General features: G+C 39.5%; 4 protein-coding genes across 4 annotated transcripts in view; 3 read left to right on the top strand and 1 right to left on the bottom strand.

Annotated features, from left to right (window-relative positions):
- Nucleotides 1-15,766, top strand: part of LOC146466343 (uncharacterized) — a 165,959-nt gene that overhangs the window by 26,712 nt on the left and 123,481 nt on the right. The window lies entirely within an intron of this gene.
- Nucleotides 83-3,343, top strand: LOC146466352 (solute carrier family 33 member 2-like). Its single transcript, XM_085127471.1, has 3 exons — nt 83-478; nt 1,013-1,595; nt 2,522-3,343. The coding sequence occupies exons 1-3, from the start codon at nt 91-93 to the stop codon at nt 2,907-2,909; spliced, it is 1,359 nt and encodes a 452-aa protein (XP_084983597.1). The 5' UTR covers nt 83-90; the 3' UTR covers nt 2,910-3,343.
- Nucleotides 3,632-5,153, bottom strand: LOC146466351 (3'-5' RNA nuclease TATDN2-like). Its single transcript, XM_085127473.1, has one exon. The coding sequence runs from the start codon at nt 5,013-5,015 to the stop codon at nt 3,978-3,980; it is 1,038 nt and encodes a 345-aa protein (XP_084983599.1). The 5' UTR covers nt 5,016-5,153; the 3' UTR covers nt 3,632-3,977.
- Nucleotides 5,102-10,681, top strand: LOC146466350 (U6 snRNA-associated Sm-like protein LSm8). The gene is made up of 4 exons (XM_085127474.1): nt 5,102-5,214; nt 5,983-6,023; nt 7,326-7,453; nt 8,504-10,681. The coding sequence occupies exons 1-4, from the start codon at nt 5,184-5,186 to the stop codon at nt 8,592-8,594; spliced, it is 291 nt and encodes a 96-aa protein (XP_084983600.1). The 5' UTR covers nt 5,102-5,183; the 3' UTR covers nt 8,595-10,681.

Here is a 15,766-nt window from a genome sequence, read left to right as displayed (position 1 = left end):
GGGAATTACATCTTTGTAACCACCCCTTTAGCTTCCAAGACCTGGTTCCCTAGGCACTCCCCAGTCTCTTTCGACTCCTCGGTTTCCAAGATGGCGAACGCGAATGAACATTTTATGCTATTGTTTCTCCTGTATTTTGGGCAAGGTTTACCTTATGGCTTTCAAGTTAAACTGCTTCCCTTGATTCTTCGAAAACATAATTTTTCGTTATCTAAAGTAGGGCTAAGTCGCCTTTTGAGTTTGCCATGGATTTTCAAATTCACCGTGGCCCCTTTGGTAGACAATCTTTGGTCTTTAAACACGTGGATAATCGCTGGATCTTTAGTGATGTCTCTTCTCTGCTTCATATCAGCCTTTTTCGCAGTTAACAACACGGTTTTTCTTCTTGTTTGCGTATTTGGGATGAATCTCACTTCTGCTGTTCAAGATGTTGCTGTCGATACCTTTGCAATCAATCTATTGAAACCATCAGATCTCGGTAATGATGAATTAATAAGTTGACAGCTTTAGCTGACGTATAGTTATTGCTTTTCATGATAAGTTAAATATAAGGGTTTTTTTTGCCATCGAAATTATTTTGAAAAAAAATTCCACCTCCCCATGCATTAATTATGCATGCACTTCTTTCGTAATGCTCTCCCTCATAAAACAAGCATCGGAAAACGTACGTATAATTAATTAAATGTAGCTTTTAAAAACCAAAGAAAAGGACAAGAAAAGGGTGATTTTCATAATTATTTAATCCACCTGTCTTCAATAACTCTGTGGGACGTTAAAGAACCCTCTCACTGTTAGCAAAGAGTAGGGGACGTAGTTCCCGGTGTTGTGGTCCGGTCTTTGTGCATATATTCCGTATATCCCGGGTCCGCAGTAATTGGCCTTAGCTGTTGCGGTATCCCTGTCCATATTGGACAAAGCTAAATAAATAAAAAATTCCAGGTTACACCCCTAGGCCTTCAATTGACAATGTGACAATAGATAATTTATACTGACATAAAAAACTTGATTTCAGGAATAGGAAGCACATTTCAAGTTGTTGGATATAAAGTAGGTGCTCTTTTTGGCGGTGGCCTGCTTGCTTGGCTTAGTGTCTTCTTTGGTTGGGAATGGCTCTTCTGTCTTTGGGGCTTCTTCTACATTGTCATTCTGATTCTCCTACTGGTAAATACCCAGTACTATTCACAACATATCAAAAGGAAAGAGGCATCACACAGAAGCAACACTTCAAAAAATTCTGGTTCCATTTTATCAGACTGTACCACCGAAAAAGAGGAAGTAAACTGCGAGGACGGAAAGCTCAACCACCATAGTGAGAACCAAATCCCATTTTCAGATACAAATAAAACTGGTAAACTGGGAGCCACACAAATCTTGAGGAATATTTTTCAAACTCCTGGCTTTTTGTGGCTTGTCTGTTTTGTGTTGACATACAAGCTTGGCGAGCAGGGTGTGGTCAGCATGCTTCCATTGTTCCTGATAGACCAGGGAATCCCCCATGATCAAGTAGGCATCTTGTCTGGAATATTCGGTCAAATTTTCTCAATAGCTGGATCCACGGTTGGAGGTTGGATTGTCAGCCAGCATTATGGACAGAGGTGATGATAAATAATAAATTAAGAATAAAAATAAAATAAAATGAAAGACTGTTTATTAACTACATTGCAGTCAACTATAACTAAATTGAAGGCTTACATAGTAGACTCCATTTTTGCCACTCCCCCAGTCCAGCAAGGGCTCATTTCCCAAAACAGTGGCTGGTAATCAAGCCTTGTTACATACATGTTTCTAAGCCAGATTATATTATGATAATAGCTACAACTATGTAATAATATAAAATGAATGATGCCCCTAGTACGAAGGTTTAGTTGTATGTGATTAATTTAGTCACATACAACTAGACCATCGCACGTTTTTCTCTATATAAGTACTCAAATAATCGGACTTACACGACTTTGAAAAATGGTGACACAGGGTCATCAAAACGTTAGCCGACGTTATTATTTCTTGCTTTTATTTTACTGTTACTCCGGTTTTCTAAATGAACAAAAAAGTTTATTATTTATTGCTTTTCTAGAATTTACTAGCAACCTATACAAAGGAGACACTGACGCTTGATTCTTTTGTCAGTCTTGTATACAAAGGAAATCAGTTGAGCATCCATATCTCCTCATAGCTGGTTTAAAAAAAACTTGGCTGTACCTCATTTTTTTAAATCCACTTCTCGCAATCTCGTACCAAGAGTCCGCAGGCTCTTTGGCCAGCAGTTGGTCGCCAGAAGAGACTCTGGGGTACTGGAATTTTATTACCGCAGGATTTCTGCGGTAAAACAATGCAAGGCGTTACAGAGCAGCCAATCAAAAAATTTAAATTTTTCCGAATTCTCCAGAGTCTCTCCTGGCGCCCACCTGCTGACCAAAAAGCCTGAGGAATCTGGGTACGAGACTGTACTTCTCGGTGTTTGGAAATTGAATGAAACCCTCTTCCTTGTGCTTGATTAATATTACTTATAACTCTTTCCTAGGTCCTGGGTGATCACTGTGCTAAAGTGGGCATCCTGTGCAAGACTTCTTCCACTAGGTGTACTGTGGCTGATGTCCCAAACTTTGACCAAATATTCTGCAGCAATTCTGGAGTGCTCGCTTCAACTAATTGGAGGAACTATCACCACAGCGACCTTCACTCTTGTGATGTTAAGCGCTCAGAATTCATCCCAGGGAACAAAAGCCTCACATAGTGCTGTCCTAGCCACGGCTGAAGTTCTTGGAAAATTGTCCATGATTTCTTTATCTGGTATATTAGTGGAACTTGTTGGTTATCAATGTTACTTCGGTTTGTGCTTAATCTTGGCTTTTTTAGCTGTTCCTGTTTTGAAGTTTGGCATCACCATTCAAAGCAAAAAGTCATTATGAAGATGCGGTATTTCAACTGTTCGTGGCCTAGAGTGTAGAGTAAAGGTTTGAAGGAGAAACCTGGATTTCAAGTAATTCATACTCTTTATCTTTCATGCATTATTTTCTTCGACAAATGGAGGGGAGGTTGGGCAGAAGGCCCACTTCCCTCTCCTTAATAAATCCGCAGATTTTGACTATGTACAGCAACAGAAAGGAATAGCTTTCTGGAAGGGTTATCAACAACAGGTCATGGCTTATCAAATTTCCCAAAGTCCAAGTTCAAAATTTATAATTAAACAGAGGGCATATTTTGACAAATAATTCTCTGATAACTGAATCAACCACCTTGATACAGACACAAGCAAGTTTACATGTATGCAATAGGACAGCAAGAATGCACATTTGTGTGACCAGCATAACATCTATTAAATTTCTAACACAGTTTTAACCAATCTGTTGTGTTTGCCTTCCTCTTGTTGTATTCATGTTGTAAACAAACAGAACAGACATCAGGGTTTTAAACGAAAGATTTTGGGAAAATGCAAAACATTGGTTGTACAACAACAACATTTAGCTCTCCTCTTTTCTCAACGGTCCTGGGCCCCTGTTGTCCGAAAGCTGATCAATGCTAATCCATGAATAAAAGTTAATTGAAGTTTTCATCTCACCCCTTAAAAAACATTAATGGTTTTAAACTGGTTTATTTCGACCTAAAGGTAAAGAAAAGTATAAGTCAAAGCTGAGAGACAAAAATCTTTTGGAAGAATCTTTATTGATAAGTAATTAAACTTGAATCAAAGTTCATGTAAATCCAGGATTAGCTTAATTGGGCTTTGATCAGCTGGACCGTTCCTTTTGCTTATGTTAACTACAGTTCAGACACCTAAAATGTTTATTGTCTTTGGGCAATCTATCTCGATAAAACTGTGATAAATATCAAAAGAGAAAAACTAATAAACAGATAAAAACACTTGTCAATAAAACGTTGATGAGATTTTCCATTAAAATTCTTAATGTATCAGTGTTTCTTTTAGAAACTTACTATAGCCAATTCCCTCCTTAGTAAGATAAAAATTAAAAAACAAATTATACACCATACATCTTTGTGGTGTTCAGTCTCACGGGTTCAAGGACTTCCTCTAAAGTGATACCCTTGATTTCTGCAATTCTCTGAGCAGTGAATATTGCCATGCCTGGGTTGCTCCACTTGTTGTGTTTATCAGCAATTTGTGTCGGCACAAAATATGGAGCATCTGTCTCCAATAAAAGCCTGTCCAAGGGGACATCAAATGCAAGCTCATGGATATTCTTAGCCTTAGAAAAAGTTGCCAATGCTGTCATCCCAATGAATAGGTTTGGAAATTGTTGGCATAATTTTGTAGCAAACTCGCTTGATCCTGTGAAGCAGTGCATATGAATCTTCCAGTCAGAAGGAACACAATTTTGAAGGATTGCCATAGTGTCAGTTTCTGCATCACGGCAGTGAACAACCAAAGGTTTCCCTAGTGTCACAGCCCAGTTGGCTTGTTTGGTGAAGACTTGCTTTTGGATTTCAGGGGGTGATGCTGAATGCGACGAGTAGTCTAACCCCACCTCCCCTAGGGCAATCCCCTTGGGATGTTCAAGGCACTGAATAATTTTGACTTCCAAATCATCATTGTAATACTTGGCATTATGAGGATGACAGCCAAATGTCCCCCATACGCCCTCCTCTGACAGGACATCACGCCAGGTACTAAACGAAGAGAAGGCGGCTGGATCACAAAACGTTGTAATGCAGCCCTCAAAATTTGGAGGGAACGTTACAGTTTGTTTGAAATCCGAAAATGTACCATTGTGTTTCACTCGTTCAAACAAATATTCCAAATGACAGTGAGTGTCGATAAACGTTGTTTCGCAATCCGGATATGTTACCTCCTTTTGCCATCTACTTGCAGAGTTCTTTGCTTTCCCTGGTGTATCAACTCGATCACCAGTAGCAACGTTGGGACAATCCCTCTGAAAATGACCGTGCCTTCCGCAAGCAAAACATTTGACGTTTTGCAAATTGGCGTGCGCTTTTTCAGGGCAATCCCTTTTCATGTGCCCTGGCTTGCCACATTTGAAGCACTTTCTGCCGTCCATTTCTCGATTTGCGAATGCTGTTCTACTAAAAAATACGACCAAGTTTGGAGAGTTTTGTTGAGCGAAGCACCTTTTGAAGACACTACCTCATTACTTCATGTATCACTACTGCAAATGTCTTCACCTGTCCGTTAGGAGTGGCTACCAAGCTGTAATCACGCTTTCAAGATGGCGGGCACGTTGGAAACGTATGTGAATCGTATCCTTTTACGCTTGTTTCACTGTTAAAGCGGGAAATTTTGGTGAACTGTGTACATTTAAACTCGAAAAATGTCTTGCTTTTCATGCAGGAGGTTAACAGCGAAATCGGTTGGTTTGTAGTCAAATTGATCGTTCTTGTTTGCACATTTGTTTCCAGACCGACAATTTGAAAGTCGTTAAGGACAACGGTCCTGCAGCTCGGGTTCTGGAGTCCTTGATAAAAGCGTGTTTAGTGATTATATTTGGTGACTGAGGTGACTTACCACCTTTTTCTTCCTCATTTGTTTCAGAACGCTGTGCAGAACTGAGCGAGACAATTGTCACATATTGTGGCACGTTTCGATTCGCCCAGTTCTACAACCGTCTGTACTGTAAAGAAAGAAATTAAGCTTACTGCACCTTTCAATAACATGCGGACTCTGAACTTCATGACCTAACTAACGGTTTGCATGCTTTACTGCCATCAATCATAATTATGGCGACGACCGGCTGACCGCAAAAATACCAAAATCAATGAAGTGGATTGAAATCTGCCAATCACAGTGCACGAACATGACCTTTTGATCCCGTTAAGCAAAGTGTTGTTGTTTTCTTAGATGTCTGCTGCATTGATCTTGAACTTCAGAGTCTGCATGTTATTGAAAGGCGCAGTTAGGTGAAATGTTGTTGTCACGAGTGTACTTACTGTCATTCAGTGGTATGCAACTAAGTCAATAGTGATGCGATGTTCTGTAGCTTAGCTAGTCCTTGACTCCGTGACATCCAGACACTGTAGCAGTAATCACACAGGATGGTAGAATGATTGTGGTAAGTCAAAATATTTAACAGTTTGTAATAGGAATTGGCTTATATTTTCCAATTGAGAAAGCATGCATGCTACATGTACATCTGACATCATTTTTATTGTCTGTACTCCTATAAACCATAGGCATATAGTCAAAGCTAGTCAGTGTGTGGGAATTTTGACAGTTATTGTAAAAACTCATTTTTACAGTCAACCCAGGTCACGCGTGAACGATATTTTTGAAATTTGAACGGAGTTTTGAAATTTACATGTCAGTTTTGAAAATCGCCAACGAGATTTCAGAGTTCCCGTATAAATTTCCCTAGCTTATTGACGGTATAAAGCTATGAATTTTTCTTTACACTGCAAAATTGAATATTTCAAGAATAACAATTGTTTCCCAAGTATTTTGAATCTTTTTGTTCAGTTAATGCGTCTTTTTCGGAACGATTTCCAGAGAAATGTCCAACATTCCATTCACACGTCGGACATTACAAAGAGAAATTCGACTGTTCATTTCATTCTTAGAAATACTGTTCACGCATGACCTGGGTTGACTGTAAATAAGTGGGGAAATTTCCACACCTTAGCCCCCAACTCACTAAATCCACTTTCTCAAAGGAAAGGACAGTGAGAAATGGTCAGGGGCAATTTTGTGATATATCAAAGATCCTCAATATTATTTCGAGGTGACCTCTTAACATAAGCCTGATTAATTTTTTTTTTTTTTTCAAATGCTACTTTTGTATAGACTATTGTGTTTTCTTTATGGCAAAATTAATAAAGAATGGAGTCCCGTACCCTTTGTTCTCATTTTCCAAAACCCAAAATCCTGACAGTGTTGAATTACATTTTGTTACTGTTGATCTCCCTTTATCAAGGTTATAAATGATCCTTAAAGGGGAAGTATCATGGGGTTTTTGATATCTTTTGTTGAAAATGATGAAATAAGACCTTCAATCAGCTGCTAAATATTTCTAGAATGACGAGAGGAACGAAATCAACTCAATTCTTGAAAGAAACAACTCGTGATCTGTTCTAGCGCATTTTGGAAACAAAAATGCGAGAACTTGAAAAACATTAGCCTAATATTTTTCAAGTTTCAATCCAAACCGGCCTACTCTGTCTCTGGCCAGAGGCACTAATAGACAGTTTTATTGCACTGGGGTGATAATTTTTAACAAACTTGACAATTATTTCGTTGTTTCTGCTGACAGTCAAACATTCTTGGGTTTTGAAATGACAGCAAATTTTCGTGATACTTCCCCTTTAACTATTGCAAGCCTCTTGCATGTAATTTTATTTCATTATCCTTACTTTTTCAGGGAACTCTCAAAGGCTTTGATCAAACAGTAAACTTAATCTTAGACGAGAGCCACGAGCGAGTATTTTCTTCAGGAAGTGGAGTAGAACAAGTGATGCTAGGTCTTTATATCATCAGAGGAGATAATATGTGAGTTAACTTGTGATTATTACTACTACACTGCATGGTTTACATGTACATGTACATACATGTATGATGGTTTTATTTATTTATTTATTTTTTTTTTTTTTTTTGGTTTAAACATTTTCAAACCTTCCTTTGTGTATTCATTACCATAATCTGAGACAAAGGGAAATTAAAATCAAACTGGTTTGAAGATTTTTAAACCAAAAATAATTTTGAACCACAACTTGTAAACTAAAAGTAAGTAAATTAAAGTTAAGTAAAGTAAAGTAATTTTTTTAATGTCAATGACATGGTTAGCACTTGCACAGTCCTCTGAGCCAGAGGCTCATGATAAAGTGCTTGACAGTCATCCAGATCGAATTGGAATTTAGAAATGTTGGTTTTTGAGGAGAGGGGAAAACCGGAGTACCCGGAGAAAAACCTCTTGGAGTAAGGATGAGAACCAACAACAAACTTGATGCACAAATGACGTGGAGCCAGGAATCGAACCCGGGCCACATTGGTAGGAGGCAAATGCTCTGACTCACAACTGTGCCATCCCTGCTCCCCAGTATGTTGAGTGGGTCTTGAATAGACCCTTCTCCAAAATGGCAGCAACAGATTTGAATGAGTTAAAATTGAAATGAATGAAAAACTGATACCAGCACTGGAAAGAGCACCTTTACTTTAGTAACTTTGCAAAGTTTCAGCTTATTAGGTGTTATATCAGCTTAGGAAATGTAAGATGAAATTCGACAAATTCACAGATGCTTGTATGACTGGGGTTATACGTCATACCCCCAGTCATACAAACATCTGTAAATTTTTCATTTTTCAACTTACATTTTCTCAGCTGATATTACACCTGATATGCTGAAACTTTGCAGGGTTACTAAAGGAAAAGTGCTCTTTCTAGTGTTGGTATACGTTTTTAATTTTAACTTATTTCAATTTTTGGCCGCCATTTTGGAGAAGGGTCTATTATGTGCACATTTTTACAATACATGTACATTTCTACCTTGTAAACCATGCCTTACTTTATAAATAGGTGTTTTTTTTTTCTTTCTCTTTTAGCGCTGTAATAGGGGAAATTGATGAAGAAGCCGATGCCAACTTGGATCTGAGTAGCATTCGTGCTGATCCATTAAACGCTGTTGTCTACTGAGCAACTGCGAGACACTTTCAATTGGATTTGTTTTATACCAGCAAACACACAAAAAGAGTCAGAGATTTTGGCAGACTGTGAACACTTTGGAGTTTGTAATGTGGCCATCCTGTATGCAGTTTTGTTAAACTTGGTTGCTGGAAGTCTCAGTGCATGAACAAGAAGAATGAATCAGCAGTAACATACATGGACAGCATGCAGTCCTTTCTTCCACAGCCAAAGCTTGATTTGTACAGAACTGTAAGATGTATGGAGGTGTAGTTCTCACTCGGGTGGAATCTCGTCAGATGGCATGATCATGAGTCTCTGTCCATGCTCAGGAGACATGTTGCACCTCAAGCCTTTAAAAAGGGGATTGTAAAATAACATATTTCGTTTTGGGGGTCGCCACTCTCTTGAGTTAACCCTGTCCGAGACCTGCCCCTAAATCTATTGGTAAAACCCCAAACTGAGCAATTGAAATGAAATCTACTTTAACCCTTTAGAGGGCCCTAGTCAGCCACACTTTTGTTTTTGTTTGTATGGGAGAGTTTGGCTATTATATTTTTTTTCAGAGCATGTCGAAATGAACGAAATCACTGTGAAACTACTAAAGATAATGAAACACTTTCAGGAACACAACTGACAATAAAGCAATAAGATTTCGCTTCACCATGCAATATCAATAATTTGGATGGCATCGAAAATGGTGGAGGCTGACTAGGGTCCTTTTAAGCCCTAACAGTGATCAGCGTCAAATTTTGCCCCTTAAGATCAATGCTTATTCAACCCCCGAGGTCAAGAGAATTAAGGATATCATCACCCACTTGGTGAATTTTATTGATAAACTATACTTTAATAACTTCTCCCCAGTATTTTTATTAGAAAAGTATGGGGACAAGATAGGAGAATTTGTTATTTGATGTTAGGAGTTAAAGGGATAATATCAGCAGTGCAGGGGAACCCCACCTCAAGAGCACCCCACTAACACTACTACGTAGCTTATTACTGCTGCTTCCTTCACTCGTTAGGGAGTTTAAGAAACGAGGACGGCAACGGTAACGAGAACGCCACAAAAAAATGAGCTTAATGAGCAAAAACAATCGCTTTACACGTGCGTTTTACATCTTAGTACATTTCTTTACCGTCCTCTACAAAACAACAACTTGAAATGACCAAATTTTAGGTTTTCTCGAGAACGGGAGCGTATGACGTAAAATCTTCTTTATTTTTCCTTACTTTGACGTCGTTCATACTACGTTAGTTCCTGGAGAGTTCGCCAGCATTTTCCAAGTTAAACAAATTTAAATGATTGCGAAAGAGTTACAAAAACGAGAAGTTATACTTTTAAATGATGTTCTCGTTACCGTTGCCGTCCTCGTTTCCTTTGCAGTTATTTGGTTTCTAATAAAAGGATTTCCATATTACCGTGCATGTATATAATTTGCTGACTAAAAAGTGAGAAAAATGCGTGCTCCAAACTTGCCCAGTTTTAGTCTTCACTGCAGAATGTAGTGCATTTAAATTTTTTTGTACCAAGGCTAATTTACAGTACTAGGTATTTTGCCTCTACTCTGACGTAGAGTGGTATTGCAGATAACTGCGATGAAATCTTTTGAAATTAAGCCTTGAGACAGGAAAAGACAAAACATGAACCTCCATTTAACATGCAAAGTCTGCAGTTTATGAAAAAACTGTGCAAAGTTTGGAACCATTTTTCTAACTTTGGTAAAAAATGAAAAACTTTCAGCTAGAAACATTCCCAAACAAAAACTTGTGAAGGTATTTTCTTACCTGAAGACTCCAATGATTTGACCATCGTGTTGAATAACACAACCATATTTTTCAGGTCATGGTGATCGTTTCAGTGGGGTGCTTGTGTGTTTAAAAATGGTAGTGTTTGTTGCTATATAAGTCTCTTCTAACTTTCAAGTCTTTGTGTTAAATTTTAAGGTACGATCATTCAAGTAAAAGCTTTTGAACAGCCCTTTCCTGTGGCGCTGTTTATTTATAATGTTGTAACAGCGTGGTTGTAAGACCTTGTAACGTTAAATCTGTGGATGCAATCCTATAGTGTGACCATTCAAATAAACGCCTTCCTTTTGTGCTGTTTGTTTTGGACTGAGTGAAAACAGAAAATCATGGAAAATGCAATTTGTTATTTGTAGCACGAAAACCGTTCACTCGCCCTTCAAACGGCTACTGTCATCCGTTTACAAAAACTCTTCAGCCGTTCGAACGGCTGTGCCATTCTTTCACAAAAAATATTCAGCCGTTCATGAACGGCTTATCCGTTCACAAACCGCTAGGCTGCTTTTCCGTTCTCGAACGGCTTATCCGTTCAAAAAGCCCTGCGCTTGCCCGTGCTCCAACGGCTTATCTGTGGCTGGAAATTTCGAACGTGACAGCCGTGGATGGTCGAAGGCGAGAAGACGAAAAATAAATTAATGATGGTGAAATTTTGAAGTTTTGTGAACGAGCCAAGATGTTTAATCAGACTTTGTTCATAAGTAACTACAGTCTACTTATCCCCAGCTTTAACATGGAAAACTGTGCCAGGGAAAGCGCTTAGAGACTCTCTGGTGGCGAGGTGGCCGGATACGTGGGGAGGGGGGGGGGGGGGGTGGAAGAAACGTTTCAAAGACTGCCTCAGAAGGTCTTGGACATTGACGTCAACACATGGGAGACACTTGCCCTTGGCCGTTCAACTTAGCGCAGTCGGATCACCACCGGAGCGCATACAGCAGAAGCCATGCGAGGCTCGAGCCGACCTCCACTTCAATTGCACTATAAGTACCCGACCTCACGTACGTTTCCTGCATGTGGGCGCAATGCTTAGCGTGCGTATATCGAGTTATGGATGCACGCCAGGAAGTGTGGAGAGCACGAGAGAAGCGTAAGAGTTGCTCGAGGCGTAGCCGAGAGCAACTCTAGCTTCTTGAGTGCTCTCCACACTTCCTGGCGTCCATCCATAACTCGATATACGCACAGCTAAAAGCATGAACCGATTCTTTTATAACATAGTGAAAATAAAGTAAATGTTTCCTGGAAAACAGGTTTTGTTCCAGATTACTGTAATTACAAAATTCTCTGTTAAAAAAAAGGCAAAAATGGTTTCTCATATCCGTTTAATCCTAACGTTTCATTAAGCATTAAGCTCTTATAAATATACATTTTTTAATGGTGTTGTCTCTCTGTAAAAGTTTTTTTTAATAACACAGCGCGCGCATGCTTCCCCCATCTGACTTGCACACGTCATCGGATGGACGCACGGCCGTGCGTATCTTGAGAAATGTACCATGAAGACGCCAATAGGAATTAGATTAGGATGCACGCGCGCTATGTCATAAAAACAGATGGTGAGCGTAAATGAAAGTGGATGAACGCAGATGAAGGTGGAGGGACGTCAATGAAGGAGGGTAAAGTTGAATAGAGACAAATAAAGGGTAGTTCAGAAGGTGTGTGAAGGTTAGTGAAAAAGAATGTAGGGTAGTTACGTTGGGGGCGCGATCAATAATAATAATAATTTTTTTTTCTTCTTGGTACAGACCATAAGGAAAGCGCCTTAAGCGGGCTCTGAGTACTAGACTGCGTTCCGTCAAGAATGTGAAGCAAATAATCTAAAAAAAGAGCAAGGCTGATTTCACGGTCAGCCGTGAAGTATATTTTCCAATATTTCGAAAGGCACGGCCTTTCTTCTTCAGGGTATGTTTGAGACTGACCCTGTGGCAAGATACGTTACAATGTTAAACAGTTACAAGAGATACCTGATAAAAGGCTAAAGTTACATAAACAAAAACGTTACAATTTGAAATTTGAAAATACAACTGGTAAATAGGTATAAGCAAATTAGCTAACGTTACGACGTGGTAGACGAAAACAAAATACGTAACAATGAGTTAATTACATAACTTAGGAGGAATGTGACGAATAGCACAACTGCGCATGCTTAACATTTGGATCAGAAAGACTCAGTCTCGTTCCCAGAGACTGCGTTCCTTCTGGTCAGCACAAAGAAAAAAATTATATAATATTTTGTTATTCATCACGCCGCCGCTGTCTAGAACGCACGCAGGCTCGGGGACAAGATTGCCGAAAGACTTTGTTCATGAATTGCCCAAGATGGTTGCTCAAGGTCAATTTTACCAGATGGGTGGTCCGAGAGCAGATTTTGCAAATCGATCTGAAACGAGTACGAGATTTGTCCCCGGGTGGGGGGGGGGGGGGGGGTGGCCCTTGACCCATGTTTGAGTATAGGGTTGCCGCTGGGGGTTTGAAATCCTGACCTTGTTTAGGACGAAAATAATCTTAAATACCTACCCTGTGTAGGACAATGCCCTCTATTTTAAGACCCTATTTAAGACAAAGGACATCATCTAGCTCTTGTGTTACACAAGTGTTTATTGCCAATAGAAATAACATTTAAAGGCCCACTGTCACTAACCGGACGCGATGTTCCAGGCATTGAAACGCGAATACCAATCACAACAAATGAAATGATACACTTCCTAGCAGTGATGGCGAAAAATCCCAAAATTTCACATTAGCAGCGGTGAACCTTACGTGGAAACTCAATTGACGTGAAGCATTGTTCATTAAAATAAATGCAGAGTAACATTTCTGATTTCGGATTGCCAAATACTCGACGACAGCCTTGCAACCATACCCTGTCTAGGACGGGTCCAGGACAGACTCGCTTGAAATTATATACCCTGTTCAGGGTAGAGGAGCCAAAATCCATACCCTATCCAGCGGCACGTCCCCGTATAGCCCATATAGGGGAGTAACCCCCCCCCCCCCCATCCCCCGGGATTTGTCATTTTTTTTATATCGATTTCAATATAGTTCAGTTGTGACGTCATCGACATGTTATTTTTTGTGGATCAGGCTCCGGTTGTTCAAAGGCCGGATAACTTTATCCTGTGGATAAGTCACTATCCGACAGTTTCAATCTTTGCAAAGATTTCAATGTTCGCTCTTGTACAAGCGAACAAGCGAATATGCACACTCTAACCATAAGTTTGGGAGTATACGAAAACCTTGGACAACATTTAACGCGAAGTATATTTTAGATCCTGAATACGGTGCCTTATCCAGCGGATAAAGTTATCCGGCCTTTGAACAACTGGGACCAGATCAATGGAGAAGAAGTAGTCTTTGGTTTTGGTAAGCAAATACAATCGATCCCTCGATTTTATATCAAATGATCACAAGGGTAAGTTTTCCTCTTAAAATAACTCTTTTTCTTGTTTGTGAATCCTTCTTCATTTATATTCTTCATTTATCACCAAACAAAAAAATGAAATCTTAGGAAAACTTTTGAAAATTTCACTGGGCTCCTGACTGATATTAAGCTTATAATTTTTCAAGGGCTATAAAAACTGTTCTCCAAGTGACTTTAACCTTTGTTAAAGTTTTCTTTGTCGACGAATTTTCATTTTCAGTCATGGATATGCTTTAGCATCCACGAGTGATAATGGCATTCCGTATGCAAATGAATCACTCACTCCGGTGTAACCAGAAGTGGAGTAATCGTCATTCCCACGGTCACTCGTTAGTAAACGGAAGCTCGATCTATTAGCCAATCACCAGACGAAAAGTATTTCGTGCGAATCACAACACTACACAGCTTAGAAAGTTGTGACACACCGACCTGATTTCTGTGGGTCGCCATTGCATGGCTGTTTTTAGTGCTTTGAACACATTCTCGCTGCATTCTCCATCATTACAAGCAACTGTCTGAAGGAGTGACAAAATTGTGTTCTTCGAAGGTGAATCAAAAGACTCTCTGCAAATGCACATTGATACAGTTAAGACCGGTTGTGCACCACCTTCTACTCACCTGTCGTAAATCTTGATGTCGAAGTCGAATCGACGCTAGTTGAGAAGACAGAAGTCCCTCTCGATCCCCTTAGCTCACGGGGATTAATAAATTGCATTTGGAAAGTGATTTCAATTTGGAGAGTGACCTCAAAGCTGTCAAAGTATGCTAATGTTTATCAAAGTTATTACGAATTCTAGCAAGCTATGTGAGTCACAAAAGTCAATTCAATCCCGTTTCAATCGAACTTGAACAACACTGATTAGTGACGTGACAAACAGTGGCATAACCGATTAGTCCATGCTGCAAAACGTGAGTACTTGTGTAGCCAACCGTACGGACGGGCAGTCGAAACTGACCCAGTTATTGACGATGCGAGGAAAACTGATCACCAATCCGTGGCGATCTCCAGATCAAGGACGAAGTCAATCGTTATATTCGCAATTATAAACGCGCCCGCCGTAACGACAGAGAACCTTCCAGAATTCCTCACAAGAAAACGTTGAACTTGTTTCATAAAGGCAAGGTAATTAAAGGATTTATTGTGCAAAAAAACGTACCGAGCTTCTCTGAGTTTAGACTGCAAGTCAGACGTGACAAATCTTTGGTAGAGGCGGGCAGTAATTGTAGTCTTTATCTAGTATCAATAGAAGAACTGCCAAACATAAAAAAGCCTCATCAGTATTATTGTGTAGTCAAAATAAATCTGTAACTAAGCGTTCAATAAAATTGAACAAAATAAGAAACACAATTTGTTTGTAAACAACGTTGATCACTACTGGAGTGGCTAGCGTCCAGTGTCTGATCGAACTGAAATGCCAAAAGATTTCGTAACGGACAGACTTTTAAGAAAATTGCCGTTCCATTTGATTTTGTACCAGAATTACCGATATTTTTGGTCGAATGGATCGGTTTTGAGTTTGAAGATTTTGCGTTTCAGCTCAGTCAGGCCATTTTACAACAGCAACCGAACGGGTCGGTACATTTCGCTGACCTCCAGTCCATGGACTATCCCGATGAACTACCAAAATGGACTACCCTATTTTTTATTAAATTTTTTAGATAAAACTAGTGAGCAGGACGTCTGCGAACTCTTACAGTGTTGTAAAACGATTTATTTTCTCCTACGCGTTTCGTGTGACTAACGCACACTTCGTCAGGGAGTTTTACAATACAACATAAGTGACCTGTTTATATATGTATACCTACATAAGAGACTAAAATAAATTTTACATTAGGTAAAACCGCACCTACGCTAGCGGATTTACATGTAGGAAACAGGTGAAAAGGTGTGCATGGCGTTACATATTTTGTGCTTGACATAATTTTGGGGCCCACAGTTTTAGCTAAAACTGTGGGCCCGCAATCGAAC

The sequence above is a fragment of the Pavona decussata genome, unplaced genomic scaffold (genome assembly GCF_977016875.1).
Source record: "Pavona decussata unplaced genomic scaffold, jaPavDecu1.1 SCAFFOLD_145, whole genome shotgun sequence".
NCBI classification, from domain to species: domain Eukaryota; kingdom Metazoa; phylum Cnidaria; class Anthozoa; order Scleractinia; family Agariciidae; genus Pavona; species Pavona decussata.
Note: the sequence above shows the minus strand (reverse complement) of the source record. Positions and strands in the feature narration are given on the sequence as shown.

Bases quoted from the DNA above. Each gene is read 5' to 3' on its own strand.
- LOC146466352 (XM_085127471.1), top strand. From the start codon at position 91: ATGGCGAACGCGAATGAACATTTTATGCTATTGTTTCTCCTGTATTTT. The intron at 479-1,012 runs GTAATGATGAAT...ACTTGATTTCAG, and splicing joins ATTGAAACCATCAGATCTCG to GAATAGGAAGCACATTTCAA. The intron at 1,596-2,521 runs GTGATGATAAAT...ACTCTTTCCTAG, and splicing joins AGCCAGCATTATGGACAGAG to GTCCTGGGTGATCACTGTGC.
- LOC146466351 (XM_085127473.1), bottom strand. From the start codon at position 5,015: ATGGACGGCAGAAAGTGCTTCAAATGTGGCAAGCCAGGGCACATGAAA.
- LOC146466350 (XM_085127474.1), top strand. From the start codon at position 5,184: ATGGCGGGCACGTTGGAAACGTATGTGAATC. The intron at 6,024-7,325 runs GTAAGTCAAAAT...TTACTTTTTCAG, and splicing joins AGGATGGTAGAATGATTGTG to GGAACTCTCAAAGGCTTTGA. The intron at 7,454-8,503 runs GTGAGTTAACTT...TTTCTCTTTTAG, and splicing joins ATCATCAGAGGAGATAATAT to CGCTGTAATAGGGGAAATTG.